Source organism: Myotis myotis, unplaced genomic scaffold (assembly GCF_014108235.1).
Source record: "Myotis myotis isolate mMyoMyo1 unplaced genomic scaffold, mMyoMyo1.p scaffold_m19_p_17, whole genome shotgun sequence".
NCBI classification, from domain to species: Eukaryota; Metazoa; Chordata; class Mammalia; order Chiroptera; family Vespertilionidae; genus Myotis; species Myotis myotis.
This window is the reverse complement of record NW_023416321.1, coordinates 31350105-31371282: the sequence shown is the minus strand read 5'-3', so window position 1 is coordinate 31371282 and position 21178 is coordinate 31350105. Positions and strand designations below refer to the sequence as shown.

The following is a 21178-nucleotide window of genomic DNA, read 5'->3' as shown; positions in this document are numbered from 1 at the left end:
TAAACTATAGTCCGGCCCTCCAACGGTCTGAGGGACAGTGAACGAGCCCCCTGTTTAAAAAGTTTGAGGACCCCTGCCTTGGAGAGAAGATCTGCAATGTGAGGCCTGGCCAGTGGGTGAGGATGGATCCTTGTTCTGATTGCACCTCTAGGAGGGACCACCAGGGGGCGACGATGGGCCACTCTGTGTTTAGCCTGGCCCTTCTCCCCATGTACAGTTATTTATGCCCTTGTATTTAAAAAAGCAAACCCTAGTCAGCTCCTGAGACTGTTTAGGCCTTCCATGTATGACTCCTTGATGGAGATATTTATATGAAATGCATTTTATTTTATTTTATTAAATATATATTTTATTGATTTTTTACAGAGAGGAAAAGAGAGGGGTAGAGAGTTAGAAACATCAATGAGAGAGAAACATTGATCAGCTGCCTCCTGCACACTCCCCACTGGGATGTGCCCACAACCAAAGTACATTCCCTTGACCGGAATCGAACCCGGGATCCTTTAGTCCGAATGCTGACATTCTATCCACTGAGTCAAACCGGTTAGGGCGAAATGCATTTTATTTTAATCATTGTGTGTGTGTGTGTGTGTGTGTGTGTGTGTGTGTGTGTGTGTGTGTGTGTTGTATTTTATAAGGGGAGCAGCCCTAACTTATATAGACTTGGAGACTGTTGGGTGCAGCAGCCTGGACAAACCCCCTCCCCCCCACCCCAAAGGGATGTGCCAGAATGACCTGAAATGGATAGGAGGGCAGCACACGTGCACCTCTGACAACCCGGGAGGGAGGGAGGGAGCACAGGCCTCAGCTGAGCCCCACACAGGAGGCATCCCCCGTGGGCGATGGGTGGGGGGATGCCAGCTCTTTAGCGGAGGCCTGAGCACAGCCTATCTTACAGTCTCTGTGTTTTGCCCTGGGGCCTCCAGCTTCATGACAGTTTGGCTAATAACGATTGGGCACCTGGATGACAAAGCCCGTGAGGTGGGGCATGGGTCAAGGGCATGGCGGTGAGTGAAGGGCACACATGTTCCCGGGGAAGGCTGCGGAAGGGACTGAGCCATGTTTCCTGCTCTCAGGGGGAAGCAGGAAGGCACTCAGCCAGGGCTCGGTGGGGACTGGCAAAATCTGGCTCCCAGCTTGGGTTTGTTCTCTGACTCATTGGCTCCCTGGCCTCCCCACTCAGATGGGGTGATGGGGGCGGGAGAAGGGGACATGCCGACCTACAGGGTCCCTCAGGTGGTCAAGAACTTGGCCACCCGGACCGGTGACTCTCATGCTTCCGTACAGGCAACCTCCTGGGATCTCCTTCCAGTGGAGACGCTGATTCAGGTCTGTGGCTGGCCCCAGCGTCTGCACTGTAACAGCTCCCAGGTGCTGTAGATACTGCTGCTTCCAGGACTACACTTGGAGCCAGCACCCTGGTTCCTGAGGCCCTGGATTCTTCATGGGATTAGCAGGACGTGGGCATGGACCTGGGTCCCTCGGCACTGGCCCAGGGGCTGGCTGGACCCCACACACTGAGCCACGTTCCCACCACACTAACCCCTGGTGCCGGGGGCCCACAGTGGAACAACACACACAAGTCTTTCATCTGAGTCAGCTCCTCCTGACTCCAGCTGCCACCTCCTCCCACTGGGACACGGGGCTCTGATGAGCTGGCCCTGCCGTCAGCCTTCCTGGCCCTCCAGGCTCTGGCCCTCCAGGCTCTGGCCCAGCCGTTGGCCCGTCTCAGGGGCTTGCGGCTGTTTCCTGGTTCACCTCTGTTATCAGGCTTCCTGTTGGAGATCCTGTCCATAAAGCCTGAGGACAGCTGCTTCCTCCCACACCTTGTGGGATTTTGGGGGACCCACTGAAGGCAGAAATGGATCTGCACCCCCGTCCCCATCAAAGTGACCCTATGTTCTCTCCTTGGCCAGGATGCCCTGATCCCAGACACCAGCAGAGGCCTGAGCATGTCTCCAAACACATTGAATAAACCACAATCACGCTGTGCATAGGTGCCAACCCCGAGTTTTCTTTCCTCTTTATTTGAAGGGCACTGGGAAAGGGGGCGTCCAGCTGGAAAAGCTCAGAGGGTGGAGACCAGCAGGTGTCAATCACGGTCACGTTCCTGGAGTGGGGGATGGGTTGGCACAGGCTGAAAAAAAAAGGAAAGGTTGGAGAAAGAGGAGGGGCTGAGGAGACCACCTCCCAGGGGAGTGACCAGCTGGTGGCTGGAGCCTGAGGTGGACTTAAATGGAGGGTGGGGATGGGGTCAAGAGGTAGATGAGGGGTGTGCCCGGGTGGGAATTGGGAAGGCCCAGGATGCTCCCTTTCTGCTGAGGGGACTGAACATGGGCTTCAGCCTGCACTGACCCCTCCCTGCTCTCCTCAGATGGTAGGATTTGGGCAGCTGGAGCCCAGGTGCTGCCCAGACAGAGGAAGCTATGCCAGCCAGCGGCCTTCTCCACTCCAGGATGGCTGCAGCCAGAAGCAGGGCCAAGGGCCTAGTTTCTCCAGAAAAGCCCCAGATCCGGGAAGGGCTGGGAGGGCGGGGACTGGGGCAGGGACAGGGAAGGCAGAGGTGAAGAGCAGATGCAGACAGCAACAACCTCCAGCCCGAGGTCCTGGGCCAGGAATCCCGCCTGAGTCTGAACCAGGGTCCTCTTCAGTTTTGCTAAGTGAGAGCACAGGCTCAGAGAGGTTAAACACCTTGCCCAAGCCTGTCCCGGTAGCAAGCGATCAAATACAAAGTGGTACCCCATTGTGTCTGGTTGTATCAGCGTACCCTGTCCTCCCAAGGCCAGGGTCAAAGTCGGGCTGCCCTGCAAAGGCTCCCTGGAGCTCCTCCATCCTAAAGTCAGTGGGCGGTTGGCAGGGGCCCATCATGCACTGTGATGGGCCACAGGAAGCTGGGTAGGAAGACGCCCTAGCCCTTGCCACCACTGCTCAAGTGGCCAAGGAAGGGCCAGGCCCTGCTCCTTTTCCTGCCCGAGGCCCCTCCCCGCCCAGCAGTCTGGTCTTCTTGCCCTGACTGGTCTCTGCTTCTACTGACTGTGCAAACCACATCCCTCATTCATTGACCCAGTCCTTCCTGCACTCCAGGCACTGTGCAAAGTGCTGGAGATACACAGAGGGACAAGTCACAATCCCAAGCTCATGGGTTTGGGCAAGGTCGAGTGGAGTGATGGAGACAGACATGTAAATACAGTTACAACAGGACATGGTGCCTGGCATGCAGAGTTGTGAAATGTCCATCAGGTCAGGGAGGGGCTGAGGCATCCAGCGACCTGCCAGGCAGGGAAGATGCCCTGAGGAGCCACATTGAAGCAGGGCATTGAAGGGCAGTTAGGGGCTGGCTGGGTGAGGTGGCAAAGGGGCCTCTGGCCCCAGGACAGCAGATGCAAAAGCGTGGTGGCCAGAAGGAGCCTGGAGTGAGCAGTGGAGGCTGATAGAGGGTCTTCATGGGTGAGGTGGGAGGCCAGCAGGTGGGCTGGGCAAGACTGGGGAGAATTCTGCACATCCAGCTGGGGAGTTTGAGTTTATTGAGCCCGGGGCCTTTAGCATTTTTAAGGAGGGAGTGGATGCCATTACATTTGCTTTTGGAAAGGTCACTGTGGCAGTGAGGTGGTGTGAGGGGGTGAGGGATGAGGGGTCGGGTGGCCTAGTCCAAGCCAGTGGCTTCAGGAAGCAGAGGCGTTGGTGCACTGGAGGGACATTCAAGGAAGGGAGGAAAGAATGGAGGACGTCTCCCAGGTCCGGGGCCTGGGTGCCTGGTGGATTGAGTTAGGGAACCCTGGGTGGGCATGCGGGGGCCTGTAGGCCCTGCCACCTCCTGGCTGAAATAGCTTCTCTCTCAGACCCCTCTCCTTCCTGCTGACTGCTCAGCCTCCCAGGTTCTCCATGTTTAACTCACCTTTGCTTAGTGCTCCTTGGGCTCAGGTAGGTCACAGGTATTCTGCAAGCATTTTACCATAGGGACATCACCAATGTCCTGTTAAAACAAAAGGTGCCATGGGGTGAAAAGTATCTCTAATGATTCAAGGAAGATTGGAAAGGCAGGAGCCCAGACAACAGGGAGAAAGCCAGGCAGGCAGGGACAGACAGAGTAGGCAAGAGGGAGAAAATAACAGAGATGGGAACAAAGAGAGAGGAGCTCATATTTGCTCCGGGCCTGCTGTGTGCTTTTCTCATCTCAGGAGCACACTCAAATACCGAAGTGGAAATCACGTCTCTAATCCCGGCGCCTGGGGCCCTGTGGGAATGTGGGCCAGGCTTACCCCAATCTTCCCAGTTTTCACAAAAAGCCAGACATTCAGGTTTCTGTGTGATATTACCTGACCTGAAAAATTTTTGGTAAAATACACATAAAATTTACCACCTTCACATTTTCATGAGTACAGTGGAGGGACATTCAGTGCCTTCACACTGGTGCAGCCATCACCAGCATCAGCTCCACAATGCAAACCTGCTCCTGGCCTTGTAGATGTTGGCAACACATTCAAACCTTGGAAAACAGAGGGAGGGTCTAGTAGACCCTGGTGTGGGCCCATTAGGCCATTTCGTGACCTCTGACACGTATCGCCTCATTGAGCCCACACATACCTCCTGGGGAGGCCGTGACTATGCCCCTTGCACAGATGAGAAACTGAGGCTGGAGAGGCAGACTCACTTGTGTGAGATCCCACAGCGGATGGCAATGGCAGAGCTGGGATCTGAGCTAGATTCAGTGTGACTCCCAAGCTGGTTCTTTGGGGAACCACATGCCTCCTAACCAGGGTGAGAGTAGAGAGGGACAGGCAAGAGGGGAAGGATGAGGGAGCCAGAGGAATGTCCGCAGAGTCACCTGGGGGAGAGATTGGCTTGTACATTTGGGCACATCTAATAGAGCCAAGTCAACTCACGAGTGCCATTTATACTTTTCTTGTATGATTCCTTGGTGAATGTATTTCTGTAAAATGCATATTATTTTAATCACACTGTGTGTGTGTGTGTGTGTGTGTGTGTGTGTGTGTGTGTGTGCGCGCGCGCGCTTCATAAGGAATAGAGCCCTGAGTTATATAGACTTGGAGACTTTTGGGTGCAGCAGCCTGGACTTAAACCCTCCACGAAGGGTGTGCCAGCTTGGCCATGCTGCTTCTCTGAAATGGGGACGAGGGCAGCACACATGCACCTCCGTAACCTGTGGTGGAGGGAGGGAGCACAGGCCTCAGCTGAGCCCCACACAGGAGACATCTCCCGTGGGCGATGGGTGGGATGCGATGCTGCACGTGATGCCGGCTCATTAGCAGAGGCCTGGCCACAGTCTGCCTCACAGTCTCTGTATTTTGCTCTGGAGCCTCCATCTTCATGAGATTTTGGCTAACAATGATTTGGCACCTGCTCTATTCCCTACAAAGTGCTGGGGATACAGAAAGGGACAAGTCACTATTCCAAGCTTATGGTTTGGGGGAAATAGTGGGTGGAGTAACGGAGACAGACATGTAAGTACAGTTACAACCGGACATGGTGCCTGGCATGCACAGAGCCCTAAAAAGTCCATCAGGTCAGGGAGGGGATGGGGCATCCAGCAACCTGCCAGGCAGGGAAGATGCCCTGAGGAGCCCCATTGAAGCAGGGCATTGAAGGGCAGTGAGGGGCTGGCTGGGTGAGGTGGCGAAGGATACTTTGGGCACCAGGACAGCAGATGCAAAAGCGTGGTGGCCAGAAGGAGCCTGGAGTGAGCAGTGGAGGCTGATGGAGGGTCATCGTGGGTGAGGTGGGAACTGGGAGGTGGGCTGGGCAAGACTGGGGAGGATTCTGCACATCCAGCTGGGGAGTTGGAGCTTTATTTGAGCCAGGGACCTTTAAGAGATTTAAGCATGAAGAGAATGAGATAAGATTTGCTTATGTGACACTGTGGCCGTGGGTGGGTGTGAGGGGAGAGAGGGGTGAGAGGTCAGGTTGCCTGGACGAAGGCAGTGGCTTCAGGCAGGAGAGGCGTTGGTGCCCTGGGGGGACATTAAGGAGGGGAGGGAAGGACCAAGGACGCCTCCCAGGACCCGGGCCTGGGTGCCTGGTGGATGGAGATAGGGAACCGTGGGTGGGCATGATGGGGCTTAGATGCCCTGGCTGCCTGCTGGCTGGAAGTAGCATCTCTCAGACCCCTGTCCTTCCTGCTGACTGCTCAGCTCCCAGGTGTCCATGTTCAACTCACTTTTGGTTTCCACTCTTTGGACTCAGGTGAGTCACAGAGACTGGGGTAGGACTGCACCTCAGAGATCATCCTCTGGAGACAGACTGCACGGGTGTCCTGTTAAAACAAAAGGCGACATGGAGTGAAGAGAAGCTTTAATAAGCCAAGGAAGAGAGGAAAGGCAGGGGCCTGGACAAGAGGGAGAAAGCCAGGCAGGTAGAGACAGGGTAGGTGACAGAGTAGGAGAGAGTAAGAGATGGGACCAAAGAGAGAGGAGCTCATATTTGCTGTGGGCCTACTGTGTGCTTTTCTCATCTCAGGAGCATACTTAAATACCGAAGTGGAAATAACATCTCCAATCCCTGCGCCTGGGGCCCTGTGGGAATGTGGGCCAGGCTTGCCCCAATCTTCCCAGTTTTCACTGGGAAGCCAGTGAAAAGCCAGACATTCAGGTTTCCATGTGATATCACCTGACCTGGAAAATTTTTGGTAAAATACACATAAAATTTACCACCTTCACCATGTTGGAGTGTACAGCCGAGGGGCATTCAGTGCCTTCACACTGTCGTGCAGCCATCACCAGCATCAGCTCCACAATGCAAACCTGCTCCTGGCCTTGTAGATGTTGGCAACACATTCAAAAATGGGAAAACACAGAGAGGGTCTAGTAGGCCCTGGTGTGGGCCCATGGGGGCCATTTCGTGACCTCTGACACGTATCGCCTCATTGAGCCCACACATACCTCCTGGGGAGGCTGTGGCTATGCCCCTTGCACTGATGAGAAACTGAGGCTGGGAGAGGCAGACTCACTTGTCTGAGATCCCACAGCGGATGACAGTGCAGAGCTGGGATCTGAGCTAGATTCAGTGTGACTCCCAAGCTGGTTCTTTGGGGAACCACATGCCTCCTAACCAGGGTGGGAGTACAGAGGGACAGGCAAGAGGGGAGGGAGTCAGGCTGAGGCAGGTGCTCTGGACAGAGACAGTGACATAGGAAGGATGGGACAGGGATAGCCAGAGGTATGTCCTATCTCCAGAGTCACCTGGGTGAGAGATTGGCTGGAGCTTTTGCTCCACCCAAAGGGCCTAGGCAGAGTAGATTGGCCCCTGCACCCCGACCCTGGGACAGGTGCCATTTGGATAATCTGACCTGGAAGCTGATGTGTGTGAGCCCCACGGCGCCGGTGACAGAGATGTTGTCCACGCGATGGAAGGGAACACGGTGTATGTACTGCAAAAAGGCAGCTCCATTCACCACCACCTGTCAACAGGAGCGCATAGTCCAGGAGAGGTGACCCAGACCAGGGCGGGAGCACACCTGAGCACTAGGACCCCGGCTTCTAGAAATTAAGGCCTGTCAGGTTTTCACCTCCATCCCCTGTAGGTGGGGCCCAGCCTTCAGAGCTGCTCCAGGTACAGGAACACACATGTGATCCCAATGCAGCCAAACCCAGCCACCACTTGGCTCTAGTTTTGGCTTCTGAGTTCTTGCTAGTTTATTGCTCTAAGTTTGTCTCTCTCAGCTCACCTGGGATGCCATTTCAATATGCACATTTAAATGCCCATAAAGTGCTCATGGGAGCAGAGGAGAGGGCACCTCAGGGTGCACACTGAGGCCTGGGAGCATCCCGTTCACACAGAGAAGCACAGACACAGCCATCCCTCTCCCCGGGCCCAGCAGCACTGCTCTGCCTGCAGAGCAATGACCACACCATGCAGCCCTGAGCCGCCCCTGGGCCTGCAGAAGGGCTGCCACAGCATCACCAACAACAAATGCTGTCAAGGACCTGGAGCGGGCAAGGCTGCAGCAGAGGATGGAAGTCACCTGGAACCCGAGGCCAAAGAGCCCGGGGTGGGTGGGGAGGGCAAGGTATCTAGTTCTTATTTCCTAGTAACAGAAGCAACAGGTGCCCCTGTAGATGCAGGTAAAGAGTGTAAAGTCCTGTTTTCTGTATAACGGCATTGCCTGGGTAATTATTTAAAGGCTTTTCTCCATGCCTGATAGTGACAAGGGCAGTAATAGAATGCTGGGACCACCTAGAATTGTAAGACAGATTACTCGTGCTCTGTTAGCTGTGATTGTTTTATTCTGATTAAAGAAGGCACATTCTCACCTGCCTGGCAGTTGCCTTTGGGACCTGGGGACTCACCTGGAAATGCAGCCCATCCTCCCCATGTGGAGCTGCCTATTATCGTGGAAAGATTAACAACTTTGTTGCAGAAACCAGAGCTACCAGCTCTTTGAAGGCCCCAGCCCTTGCCTATCACTAGCCCTTTGAAGATCCCTAGCCCTTTTGCACACCTGCAGGCCTTTGCACATCTCCAGCCTGCTTACCTGTTAACTGCCCATTTGGCATCCCCTTCGGCTATTTCCCCATCAATCCTTTGTCCTTTTACCCAATATAAGCCGCGGGCTTCTGGTGGGATGCAGAGCAGATTTTTGTGCATGACCTGCGGCTCTCCCGATACTGCTGGTGGTATTGGAATAAACGCTCATTATGATTCAACCCCGTCTCTGCTGAATTGGCTGAAGTAGTGACAAGCAGCTTGGACACTTTGGTTGTCTGGTTACAATAGAGCAGGGGGACAGGCAGTGGGAGGGAGGGAGGGAAGGAGGGAGGGAGGAAGGGAGGAAAATCCTACTTACCTGGAACCTGGCGCTGTCCACCAAGATGCGGATTTCAAAGGGCTTCCCCATGTAGAAGGGATTCATCCTCATCCTCTCCTCCGTTCCCCACCACCCTTTCTGCTTGGTGTTACAGACCACATACCCGCCATCTTCAAACCGAGGGTTGAAGTGGAAGGCAATCTCAGAGTCACTGGGGCCGGTTTTAAAGTCCACAGCAAACCTAGGTGGATGGAAATCAGACAGCGTTCTGGTTTATTCCCAATGGTAGGAGCAGGAGGGCCCGGGGCCTCTGACTTCCACGTGTCTCTGGGAACTTGCATACAACCTGTGTGGCAGGTCGCACCCATCCCACTTTGCTGCCTTCCTTTGTGTTTACCTAATTTGCACTAGTGGGTTTTGTGTAATTATTGCATTTTTCCCTTTCCAGCGTGACTTTCCAGAAATAAGCAGGAACTGGGTAAAGAACAATGGGGACTCGAGCCTCAGGAAGCATGGGTCTTGGAAACTGATTGCACATTTGTATGAAGATGCCAATCCAGGAACATGCCCAGAAGCAAGAGCCTCTCATGCCCGGTGGGCACTGGTTAGAGGCCAGCCCACGGCTGCTCAGTTGGGAAGGGAGAGAACAAATGGAGAGAACATGTGACATTGAGGGACTTTACCTATTAAAACGGTGTCTAGCAGGGGAGGCATGGAATGAATATAGGCTCTCCAGGCACGAGAACTTCCGGGATGTGTGTCTGTCCCTCATCGGAGGTTGGTGTGTGTCCCACACATGAGGTGTGGGGTGGTGCCCCAACGTCCATAGGCCTGGACCCTGACCCCCATTGGTGCCGTTTGTCATTTGGGAATGACTCAGAGCCATGCTACTGTGGCCTCACTGAACCCAGGAAAGGGGGTGACTCCCTTCCTTTGGGGATGACTATTGAGGCCGTGCTCAGAAAGCCCCCACGTAAGTGGATATTCATTCCTGTCTCTCTCCTCAGAAGGAAGCTTTCACCTTCAAAACTTCCTTTGGGTTCTAAGGTGAGGAATTAAAACAAAAGAACCGTCCAGCCCAGGCAGTGTGAGCATCCGTCTATGAACCAGGATTCCTGGTCAGGATACAAGCCAGGTTGCAGGCTCAGTTCCAGTAGGAGGCCATCCAATCAATGATTCTCTCACATCGTTGATGTTTTTATCTCCATCTCCCTCTCCCTTCAGCTCTAAAATCAATAAAATATACTTTTTTAAAAAAGAGGCTTAGCCTCTTTGGCTCAGCGGATAGAGCATCCAACCGCTGATGAAAGGGTCCCGGGTTTGATTCCTATCAAGGGCTTATGCCTCCGTTATAGGCTTGATCCCTGGACCTGGTTGGGGAATGTGAGGGAGGCAGCCAATTGATGTGTCTCTCTCACATACATGTTTCTCTTTCTCTGTCTCTCCCCCTTCCTTCCACTCTCTCTAAAAATCAATGGGAAAAAAACAAACAAAACATCCTTGAGCAAGGATTAACCAAAAAAAATTTAAAAAGAAAGAAAAGAAAAAGAAACTTCCAAGGAGCCAGGCTCACAAAAGGGCCACAAAAGGGCCACAATAAATGTTTGTTCTGCCTTTTCCCAGACACATGGCCTGAAACCAGTCCCAGTCCGAGGTTCTCACCGAGGAGTCACTGTCTACTCCAGCCCGACCTCAGCATGAACATGGTTCACAGCCTGCTTCTTGGGGTCACTCTGGTGTCCCCAACTAATGCACAGCACTCAGGGAAGGCCCTTGCTTTCATGTTTTCTGTTTCCCCCACAGGGCCAGGCACTGTACCAAGCCCAGAGGTGGCCCTAATAGACATTCTTTTCAATTCCTGCAGAGCCCATTTGGTGTCCCTGTGGAGGAGGCTGAGTCCTGGGTGCCTCCTCAATACCAGCTCCCTCTGTGGGCCCTCAGCCAGCAGGGAAGTGCCCTGGCCCAGAGCCCAGCCAGCCTCCCTCTGGGGACACGAAAAGGAAAGGAGGCTCCCAGAAAACCACAAAACCGAGTCCAGATTCCTCTGTACACAGAGACTATCATTTCTGAAATATCTCTGGATGTGTCTTTCCCTTTGTGATCATCCAGCTCCATTTCTCTGGTCCCTTACAAACTCCTGCCCCAGGGATGAGAGTGTGCAAAAGCTCCCATGGGAAGAAGTGGGCACAGTAGGTTAGGAGGTAGGCAGCAGGAGAAGGAGAGAGAAGGGGGTGGAGGTTCAGAGGTGAGGGCTCAGGGTTGAGGCATCTGAGAGCATCACTCTCCTTGGTGTCTCCTGGAGGCACTCAGGGCTCAGGGAGATGTCACAGGATGCGTGTGCCTATGCCAGCCGTGGGCAAACTACGGCCCGTTTGAAATGAATAAAACTAAAAAAAAAAAAAAAATGACCGTACCCTTTTATGTAATGATGTTTACTTTGAATTTATATTAGTTCACACAAACACTCCATCCATGCTTTTGTTCCGGCCCTCTGGTCCAGTTTAAGAACCCATTGTGGCCCTCGAGTCAAAAAGTTTGCCCACCCCTGGCTATGCCCACCTGGCAGGGAAGGCAATGGTGGAGAAAGTCCACTAGAATCTACAAGCCAAGTTGAGGTAGGGCCGGTCCTGGGATGGTGTGAAGGAATCCAGAAGGTCCCCAGGCCCTGTGCAAAGTGATGAAAGGGCACTGGGGTTCAAAAGACATCTGGGATTGAGACAGAGGCTTTCCAAGAAAAAGCTGTGTGTGCAGAAGGGCTTCTGTGGGCACCGTGGACCCCAGCAGGCAGCCACCAGGTGTGTGGGCCCCACCCAAATCAGGCAAGAGCCCCTCACCTCCACACCACCTGGACCTCAGCAAGGGCAGCCAGGGCTGCGCGAGCATTGGAGGGCGCTCGGCCTCTGAGAAGATATGAAAGTTTTCCCTGTGCCCCAAAGTGCCCTCTTGGGTGGGAGACAGTGCCCAGGAGATGTTTGTATTTTGAATTGCCTTAGTATTTTCTAGGAATGAACTTGAAACAGAAAGAGATCAAATCACATCTGATGCCAAGTTTAAATATTTCCACATCAGCCAAATAGGGACCACGGAGTAAAGGAAGGCCGTTCTGGGCAGTAAAGGAGGCATTATTTTTGCATCTCTGGGTCTTCGTGTGCAAAGTTCAATCCTAGACCATAATGATCTGCCCCTGGGCTGGCCCGAGACTGAGCTCATGCTCTCCCTGTGTCTATGGGGAATCTACGTTAATGGTGTGCAGATGCTATTGGCAGAGGGCAGGGGTCCTATGCAGTGTTGGCAGGACCGAGCCCTACTCATTCAGTGTCCCCTGAGCCAGGCACAGGCAGCTTGGACAGTGTTGGGGGAACCAGCCTGAGCTGACAGGCACCATGGTTTGCTAAGGGGCAAGGCTGAGGGAAATAACAGTTTCAGGTACCTGGTTCCATTGGAGTTAAGAACAATTCCTTTGATAGTGATCACATATCCATACTGGAGACCCCCTTCAATGGCAAGTGACTGTAGAGAGAAGAAGGCAGTCAGTTAGGGCGCTGCTCCTGTCCGTTCCTTCTGGCACTTGCTAGTGGCCGGCCTGGTGTGTCAGGCACCATGCCAGGGGCCAGATTCAGCTTGAATTGCAAATATGGAGTCCTGGTCTCATGGATCTTCCCACCTGTGAGGAAGCGGGCGGACCTGAATCTGGGGAGTCACACATTCATTCTGAGACTGATAAGGAGACCGCAGGGCTCTGAGACGATGTAACCCAGAGCTGACCTCTCTTAGGAGGAAGTAGCAGCTTTCAGGAGGAGGAAGTAGCACAAACATGACCCCAGAGGGGAAGGAACCAGGGTAGTGAGAGGGGCTCCTGGCAAAGGCCCCAGGGCCCTGGTTGCAGACTTCTGCCCCCTGAGAAGGCCAAGAAGAAGGCATCCTCCTGCCCACCCCACCACAGAACGGTGTGACCACGACCTTTGCCCTCCCAGCCACCTCAGGTAGCACCTGGATGCTCTGTATCCTCTCCTGCTCCTGCTCCCCAGACCCTCCCCAGGCCCTGGCAACCTCCGAGGCCCCAGTGAGGTGTCTGCACTCCTCCTTGGCCCCATAGAGCCCGTTTTGTCAAATCCCTTCCCGGGCCACTTGAAAGGACAATGGTTATGGTGAGGCTTGTATTGTTTTAGAGCCAGGCATCATCCAGGTTTGGAGCCTAATTCTGCTGCTCATTTCCTGGGTGACCTCAGGGAGCTTATGCCACCTCTTTTGCTTCAGTTTCCTCATCTGTAACATAGGGGTACATCGCACCTTCTGCGTAAGATCAATGAGTTAGTGAGAAAAGTCTGGGGAAGAGACTGACACATAGTAGGTGTCTCTACCGCACCCTTCCCTCTTGGTCTCTCTCAGTGAAATTTCACATTGGTTTCTTGACCTTTTAAAGCTAACCTCAAGATGCCTTCTATCTGGTGTGATCTTAATCTGCATTACTTAGCAGATAACTACCAGCTCCTAGTCAATCTTCAGGTTTTTTAAGTAGTTAATGTCTTCTCTAACTTCTCCTTTAAGCCAACTCCCTACAAAACTGAAATGCTTATAGGAGCCAGGCAGGTGATATGTATGAGGGAGATTGTCAGGTAGGGGCAACAGGGAGTGGCAGAGACTGTGACAAAGTAGACACCATCTATCTCATCTAAAGAAACAGTGTCCTCTCAGCTCTAACCTGGACGAATTAATTAATTTAGACGAATTAACCCCTCTGTGGGTCAGAGCTTGCTCTCAGCTGCTGGCCAGGCCTGGAGGCTGAGACTCTTTCCCCGTCTTCCTCTCTGGAGGCCCAGTGTCCCCAGCGGGCACCCAGCCACAGATGGTACAGGGGGCTCACTGCAGGGACAGTGGGAGCCTTCCAGGCAAAGAGGCTGCTGCCCCGAGGGTTCTGAGGTGCTTCTGGGCCCATTTCCCTGGCTGTTCCTAGTTATCCTGGCAGCAGCCCTGGCCATTATCAGGGCCACCCCTACAGATGAGGAAACTGAGCACAGAAGGTCTGGTAACTTGTCCGAAGCCACGCAGCTGGTCAGGAATAGGGTGGGGTTGGGTCCCAGCACCCATGCTGTGAAGCCCCACGCAGGCTGCTTCTCACGATGAAGCACAGAACCCCTGGCTCCTGGCTCCCTGAGGGCTTCCCCCACCAAACAGAGAGTCCTGTCCTGTGTGTGGTTCCAGCTTCCACCCTGGCCTCTGAGGATGCGCGGCCAGATGAGGCTGGTGGGGCTTGGCAAGGAATGGGGCTGAGGCCCTCAGGGCAGACCCTCCTGGTGTTCAGCTGGTCCTCAGAACAGCCAGGCCGGGGGCTCTTCCTGGCACACGCTGGAGGAAGACGGAGGTAAATTCAATTGGACTACACCCATTGTCTTTTTTGTCTGGACTCCAGGCCCTGTTTTAAGTGCCGATGGAAGTATCACAGGGAAAAGGAGAGCGGAGGGTCTGGGGTTCTGCAGTCTGCCCTTTGGGAGTTGAATTCTTATGATAATGTGGCTAATTTTTTATGATGATACAAATAGCTCAGCCTATTTTGGGGACCAGAGAATAGTCAGCATTCCTAAGGCAAACTCCTGGAGGCAGGTCAGTGTTCGAGTACAGCAACTAAGTCAAAGTGTGTCCTGGCCTTGATCTGTTTTAAAAAATAAGAATAAAATATGTGTATATATATATTTGACCAAAAGATTATATATTATTATGAAAAATATTAAAGTATTAACATATTCTCAAGTGACAACAAAAGGTAGTAACCACAAACACAGGCTAATAAAACTTCAGTTTTCATGATTAAGAAGATGGGTTTTTCAGTAATCAGGTACCTGACCAATATAACATAACATATAACTGTTGGAACAATGTATGAGACCTTTGTTTCCTAGGCACATATAGGAAAAACTTTTCTCCATTGAACAGACTTGACAAGAGCCAAATAAATTCTGTATCAGTTTACTCTAGATTTATTTATTTAATTAAATTTTATTATTTAGTTTATTATTTTCTATAAATTTTTCAGTTTATATAGACCCTCTGCAATTCTTTTAGTTTTTTATACATTTATATAGAAATAGTTAATTTTAGAACCATGTATTTTTAATTTTTAAAAATTACATAATTTTTAAACATTAATTGAAATTAACTTTTAGAAACCTTGACCGTTTTAGTGACAAGTAAGTAATTACCATGTCTCAGATTGGCAAATATATTTTATAGTTTCTGGAAACAGGTTTTTTATTGTTAAACATACTCAAATTTTAAAGAGATATTTTAAAAATAAAATATAAGATATATTTGTTAACAGATTTAAATCCTTTTTTTTTTTTTTTTTAGCTTTCCTGCAATAAGAAGCCAAAAGCAGGCAAATTCAGATTCATTAACATTGGGAGTCCCCCCAAAATGTATACACACACTTTGAATAATTTTAAAGGCAGTGTTTAGTAAAATACATTTTATTTCCAAAATTGTTCTGTCAGCTATTATAGTGCATATACATTTTTGGGGAGATGGTATATTTCAGTAACTCATTATCTTAAAATATCTAAATATTTAATAATTTTTATTATTTAACCCAGTAAAACTCTAAAGTTCCAAGTTATTAAAGACCTTGGGAAATTATGTTTAGATATAGGAAGTTTCAGAAAAACCCTTCATTTTAGTTGTGTTTATTTATTATGTCTTAGTAATTTTATAAGATGTTAAAGTCCATTATTGTCCAAGCCATTTTTCTGGCAAATTTTGTAACAGGGATAACACCTTGACAATTTTTCGGAGCCTGGAGAAGTAGCAGGGGGAGAAGGAAGATATCAGGCCCTGTGGCTGGTTCCAGGACTGCAGCAACTCCTGGCCTCCAGTGGCTTTAGTGTAAAAAAAAAAAAATATATATATATATATATATATATATATATATATATTTATATATAGTTATTAGAGGCCCGATGCACGAAATCATGCACTGGAGGTGAGGGGTCTCTCAGCCCAGCCTGCACCCTCTCGCAGTTTGGGACCCCTTGGGGACAGTCTGACTGCCAACTTGTGGCTGGATGGCCTTCTGCTGCTGCACAGCCTGCTGCTTGATCTTCAGCAACTACTGCACGTGCACAGGCTGGGCCACCACAGTCTGGCCTGCAAACACCATTGGGTGGGTGAGTCAAGCGCGGAGGCAGGCTCACCCTGAGTTCCCTGCGCTTCCCTGCGTCACTGAGTTGTTCAGACCGACTGCCTTCTACAGAGAATGGCACCAGGATCGGGCCTAAGCCGGCAGTCGGACATCCCTCTTGCAGTCCGGGGCCCCTGGGGAGATGTAGCAGTGCGCCAAGCAGCAGGCAGCCAAGGAGGAGCCTGAATCGGGGCTAGGGGTCCTGCCACTTACACTCATCCTGGCCTGCTGCACCTGCTGCCGCCGCTCAATAGTGCTGCCGCAGAGTTGAGAGAGGCTCCCGCCATGGCAGCTGCACTTGCCAGCCATGAGCCTGGCTTCTGGCTGAGCGGTGCTCCCCTTGTGGGAGCGCACTGACCACCAGGGGGCAGCTCCTGTGTTGAGTGTCTGCCCCCTGGTGGTCAGTGAACACCATAGCAACTAGTCGTTCTGGTCGTTCCACTGTAAGTCGCTTAGGCTTTTATATATATAAACTAGTAGCCCGGTGCACGAAATTCATGCACTGGGGGGGGGGAAGGGGCCCCTCAGTCTGGCCTTCACCCTCTCCAATCTGAGACCCCTCAGGGAATGTCCAACTACCTGTTTGTGCCCACACTTTTAACAGCTCCATTGTTGTTTCTTTCTTATGCTTAAAACCATTGGAATTAGTAGGTATTCAAAGTGTGCATACATTTTGGGGGGACACCCTGTATATCTCTAGTCAGCGTGAAAGAACCCAACAGAAGATTTGGAACCCCCAGACAGGGAACCTCGCTCACTCCCCACATGTCTCCCCACTTCACTTCCCACCTTTGTGGGCAGCAGGAGAATCAGCATTTTCTCTTATTAATTCAGAAAAGCACATCCTGTCACCCGCTGCCCGGCAGGAGTGCGCTAGACCCCAAGCAAGCGAGGCTCAGTCAGGGCAGCCTTCGCTCATGGGTGCTGGCACCCAAAGTGCACATTCCTCCTCTACAGTCGCCCCGACTATCCCACTGTTTCACTGAGAGGACGGAATTCCTCTCCACCTCTGGGTTCTTGATCTTGAACGATGACCGAAGGCACCTCAGTGAGGGCCGCCCGTGCCCACCAGGTGTGTCTATCTGCACCTGCTCCTGCCTCAGCACCTGCATTAACCCCCCAGAGGTGATCTCGTAGCTGCACTGGCCTCCGTGGGAACAGGGCATTACCACTCTGCCCTCTCAGTGTCATCTCACAGGCGCCCACCCTCAGCACCCAAAACACCCAGACACTCTTCAAAGGATGTGAGCGCATCAGAGGGTGTGTGTGCACATCCTGTGGGGGTGTTAGGCATGCTGGGTTGATGGAAGTGCGGTGGAGCGGCGGGGGGAACTTGTGCACGCCTTGGTTTGCAACTGTTGCAGGCGCAGGAGGGTGACAGTGTGCTGGGGGATGTTCACACACCAGGGGGGGATGTGCACACCGGAGGCCTCTGGGTTTGCAGATCCGCAAACCCCCGTGGTGTGGCCAGGAGGACGTCAGTCTGGCCCGCAATGGTGGCTGTCCCTGCGATCCTGCACCTTTTTTAGGCCAGGAGGCAGATCTTGTGCAACCACTCCTGGGCGCTGATGGCCTGCAGGCGCTATTTCAGCTCAGCCTGCAGGCTCCGCTTGGTGCACTCACAGCTGTCACCACCGCCATGTGGGGAGTACAGGCCTCCCTCCGCTGGCCTGCCTCCCCTGTCCAGAGGCTCTCTGAGCTGCTCACCTGCCCAGAGTGACTGGGGCTGGGCGGAAGCCAGGCGTCCTGCCCTGCCCAACCCCGGCCGATCCGCCCCTGTGTGAGCTGCCGCCCCACCGGGAAGGGTCACGGATCCAGGTCCCGGGACAGTGGACAGCCTCAAGCAATGCCCCCCGCCTGGCAGGGTCACAGATCCGGGTCCCGGGACAGCGGACAGCCTCAAGTGCTGCCCCCCACCTGGCAGGGTCACAGATCCGGTCCTGGATCTCGGACAGCCTTGCCCGCTGCCGCCCGCCTTCAGTATGCAAATTAGCCACCATCTTGTCGCTTCAGGGTGGTGGTCCCCACTGGGGTGCCTGGCCAGTCTGGGTGAGGGGATGATGGCTGTTTTCAGGCTGGCGGGTGACTGAAGCTCCCAACCTCTCCTTTTTTTCTTTTTTTTTTTTATTCTGAGATTTATTTACCTTCTATGGCTGTCACTGGAGCTGAGAGCTGGCTTTAGCTCTGAGGCTCAGCTCCAGCTCTGAGACCTCGGCTGTTGAAAGGGGGGATCTGGGTTTGTTTGGGTTCTATAATTGAAACACTGTTGCGGTCCTGCTGGCTGAAGCCCGGCTGGCTGAAAGCAGGTTTCTTGGGATTGTTTAACTTCTATAATTGGAACATAGTTGCTTAGAGTGCAAGCTCAGAGGCTGGCAGCAGCAGGTGGGGAACCTTGGCTTCCTCCATCACTGGAGCAAGCAAGCCTCCTGTTCGCTTCTGCTGCCTGGCTGCCAGCCGCCATCTTGGTTAGCAGCTAATTTTCAAATCACCCTGATTAGCCAATGGGAAGCATGTCGGAGGTACGGTTAATTACCATGTTTGTCTATTATTAGATAGGACTGGACTAGAGACCCAGTGCACGAATTTGTGCACCAGTGGGGTCCCTTGGCCTGACCTGCAGGATTGGGCTGAAACTGGCTCTTTGACATTCCCCGAGGGGTCCCAGATTGTGAGAGGGTGCAGGCTAGGCTGAGGGACCCCACCAGTGCATGATCAGGGCTGGGGAGGAATGCAGGAGGTTGGCCAGCCAGGGAGGGACTGTGGGAGGGCTCCAGAGCATGTCTGGCCCATCTCAATCAGCCCCAATTGGCCAGACCCCAGCAGCAAGCTAATCTACCAGTAGGAGCTTCTGCCCCCTAGTGGTCAGTGCACATCATAGCAAGCAGTTGAGCAGCCTTACCATATTATTAGCATATTATGCTTTGATTGTTTGAACGGCTGACTGGTCAACCAAACACTTAGCATATTAGGCTTTTATTATATAGGTCTAGAGGCCTGGGTGAGGGCTGGCCAGCCCTGCTCCCGATTGGGGTGGGAGGGGCCAATCAGGGGCGGGGCGGGGCTGGCTGGGGAAGGGGCCTCCGCAATTGGCAGGCCAGCCCTGCCCCTTGGTTGAACTCCTGGTCAAAGGACAATTTGCATATTAGCCTTTTATTATATAGAATATATATCTACATATGATGGGAGTGGCCCCTGCTGCAGCTTTGGCAGCCTGCTTGAGGGTACTTCTGTAGCTCCAACCCTCTAGAGCAGCCGTGGGCAAACTACGGCCCGCGGGCCAGATCCGGCCGGTTTGAAATGAATAAAACTATTGAAAAAAAAAGACCGTACCCTTTTATGTAATGATGTTTACTTTGAATTTATATTAGTTCACACAAACACTCCATCCATGCTTTTGTTTCGGCCCTCCGGTCCAGTTTAAGAACCCATTGTGGCCCTCCAGTTAAAAAGTTTGCCCACCCCTGCTCTAGAGTCTAGGAGAAAGACTTGGGGCATTTGAAAGATTTATTCCCTATATTTTTCTTTCTGAGTAGAATCCTTATGATGTAACAACGTGAAAGCCTATATATCAAAAGAGATCTTATCCCATTTCAAAACAGAAACAAAAATAATCAGTAAAGTAAAACAATGAGTACTCAAAAGGAGGGATGGGGACTTTAGCCTTAGAATCTTGTTTCATACCAACTGGCGCAGCAAATGACCTTTTTAAGGCCTGAGTGGCACGAAGCCCCAACAGCAGAGACAGAGGATTCAACAGCAAACAGCCAGCTGACTCCCCAAAAGATGAGAAACTAAGCAAAGAATATCTATAATCAAAGTTACATTATAGACAGACAGGAACTTGCAGAGAGTTCTCAAACAGAAAAGACCGACCGATTTTCTTACACTAGCCAAGCGTCTTGGGCAGCGGATGCCTTGAGAGGGAGCGCAGGGAGGGCCCCTGAGGTAAAGAACTCTTGGCAGCTGCTGGGAGGCTCCTGCAATCCCTGCTACGGGTTCAGTCCTCCACAAGCAGCTGGGCCCCCAGCTAAGTGGGATAGGCCCCATCTTTAAACAAATTAGACTGAGCCACAAAGAGAAAGAAAAGGGCCATTAACAGACACCTTTATGTACAGTATTTACAGGTGCACATAACAGACAAACAAGAGTTTTACACCGAGCTTCTTATCTGTCCACCCACAGAAACCTCAGAATGTCCTGTGACCCAGGTGAATCAGGCTAAGGGTTCTGAGGCTAGAATTGTCCCTATTTTACAGATGTGGAAACTGAGGCACAGAGAGGAAAACCCAGCTCGCCTGAGGTCACCGAGCTAGGAAACGGCTCAACCCACAGAGTCCATCTACTAAGTTCAGTACCCAAGCCGGGCTGCTGGGTTCCCCGGGAAGCCCTGATGGCCTCCCCTTTCATCCCAACAAAGCCCCACTCTCCCAGGACTGACCAGTGCCCTTCTCCCCTCAGCACCCAGGACAGGACGGGAGCCCAGAGGGAGCTCAGTCACCATCTGTGCAATGCCCCAATGCGGGTGATTATCATCCCTTGGTCCTGAGAGGCAGGTGAGACCGGCATGGGGCAGAGGTTGTGTCAGGATTGCCCCATCAGGCATGTCTGCCCCCATGCACCCTCTGCCACCCCAGCCTGGTTTCCTCAGAGGCCCAGAGCGGCTTCCCTGGCAAGGCAGCCAGCTCAGCCCTGCAGCATCGCCTGTGCCCACTGCCTGGGAACTCACTGGGGTCACGAAGGAAGGCTGGATACTGCTGAGGGCCATCTCTCCACCACCTCTGTGGTCCCGGCTGCTCCTCACTCCAGCCAGGCAGTTCTCTGCACTGGGGAGGATTTGATAAAGAAATAGAAAGCAAAAAAAAATGGGCAGTGGGGGGTTAAAGGGGAGCCAGGAGCAAGAGGAAGTGGGTTTAGAGAAAGGAAGGTAGAGTGCTGGGGGTGGGGGTGGAGGTGGGGGTGGGGGAGGGTTAAGGGTGGGACTCGGGGGCAGGAAAGTAGATACTCCCCTCTGTGACCTTTCTTTCACCTCTCCTCCTGTGCTCCACCCGAAATGGGATCGTGTCGTGTCCGGTTCGTGTACAACATGCTCAGTGACAACGTCCAGAAAACAATGGGCTGCTTACAGGGCCACAGGGAGGGGTGGTGGTGGTGCTGGAAGGCCTGGTTATACCCATTTTACACACAGAGAAACTGAGGCTCAGAGAAGCTAGTGGACATGTCCAAAGTCACATGGCTCACCAGTGGCA

General features: G+C 52.4%; 1 protein-coding gene across 1 annotated transcript; it reads right to left on the bottom strand.

Annotated features, from left to right (window-relative positions):
- Window positions 1-1994: 1994 nt before the first annotated feature.
- LOC118672390 (galectin-9C-like) lies at window positions 1995-20805 on the bottom strand. Its single transcript, XM_036342043.1, has 7 exons — window positions 20659-20805; window positions 12192-12271; window positions 8801-9002; window positions 7304-7414; window positions 6176-6271; window positions 3896-3973; window positions 1995-2137 (listed from the first exon to the last, which is right to left on the bottom strand). The coding sequence occupies exons 1-6, from the start codon at window positions 20695-20697 to the stop codon at window positions 3902-3904; spliced, it is 600 nt and encodes a 199-aa protein (XP_036197936.1). The 5' UTR covers window positions 20698-20805; the 3' UTR covers window positions 1995-2137; window positions 3896-3901.
- Between the last annotated feature and the right edge of the window lie 373 nt (window positions 20806-21178).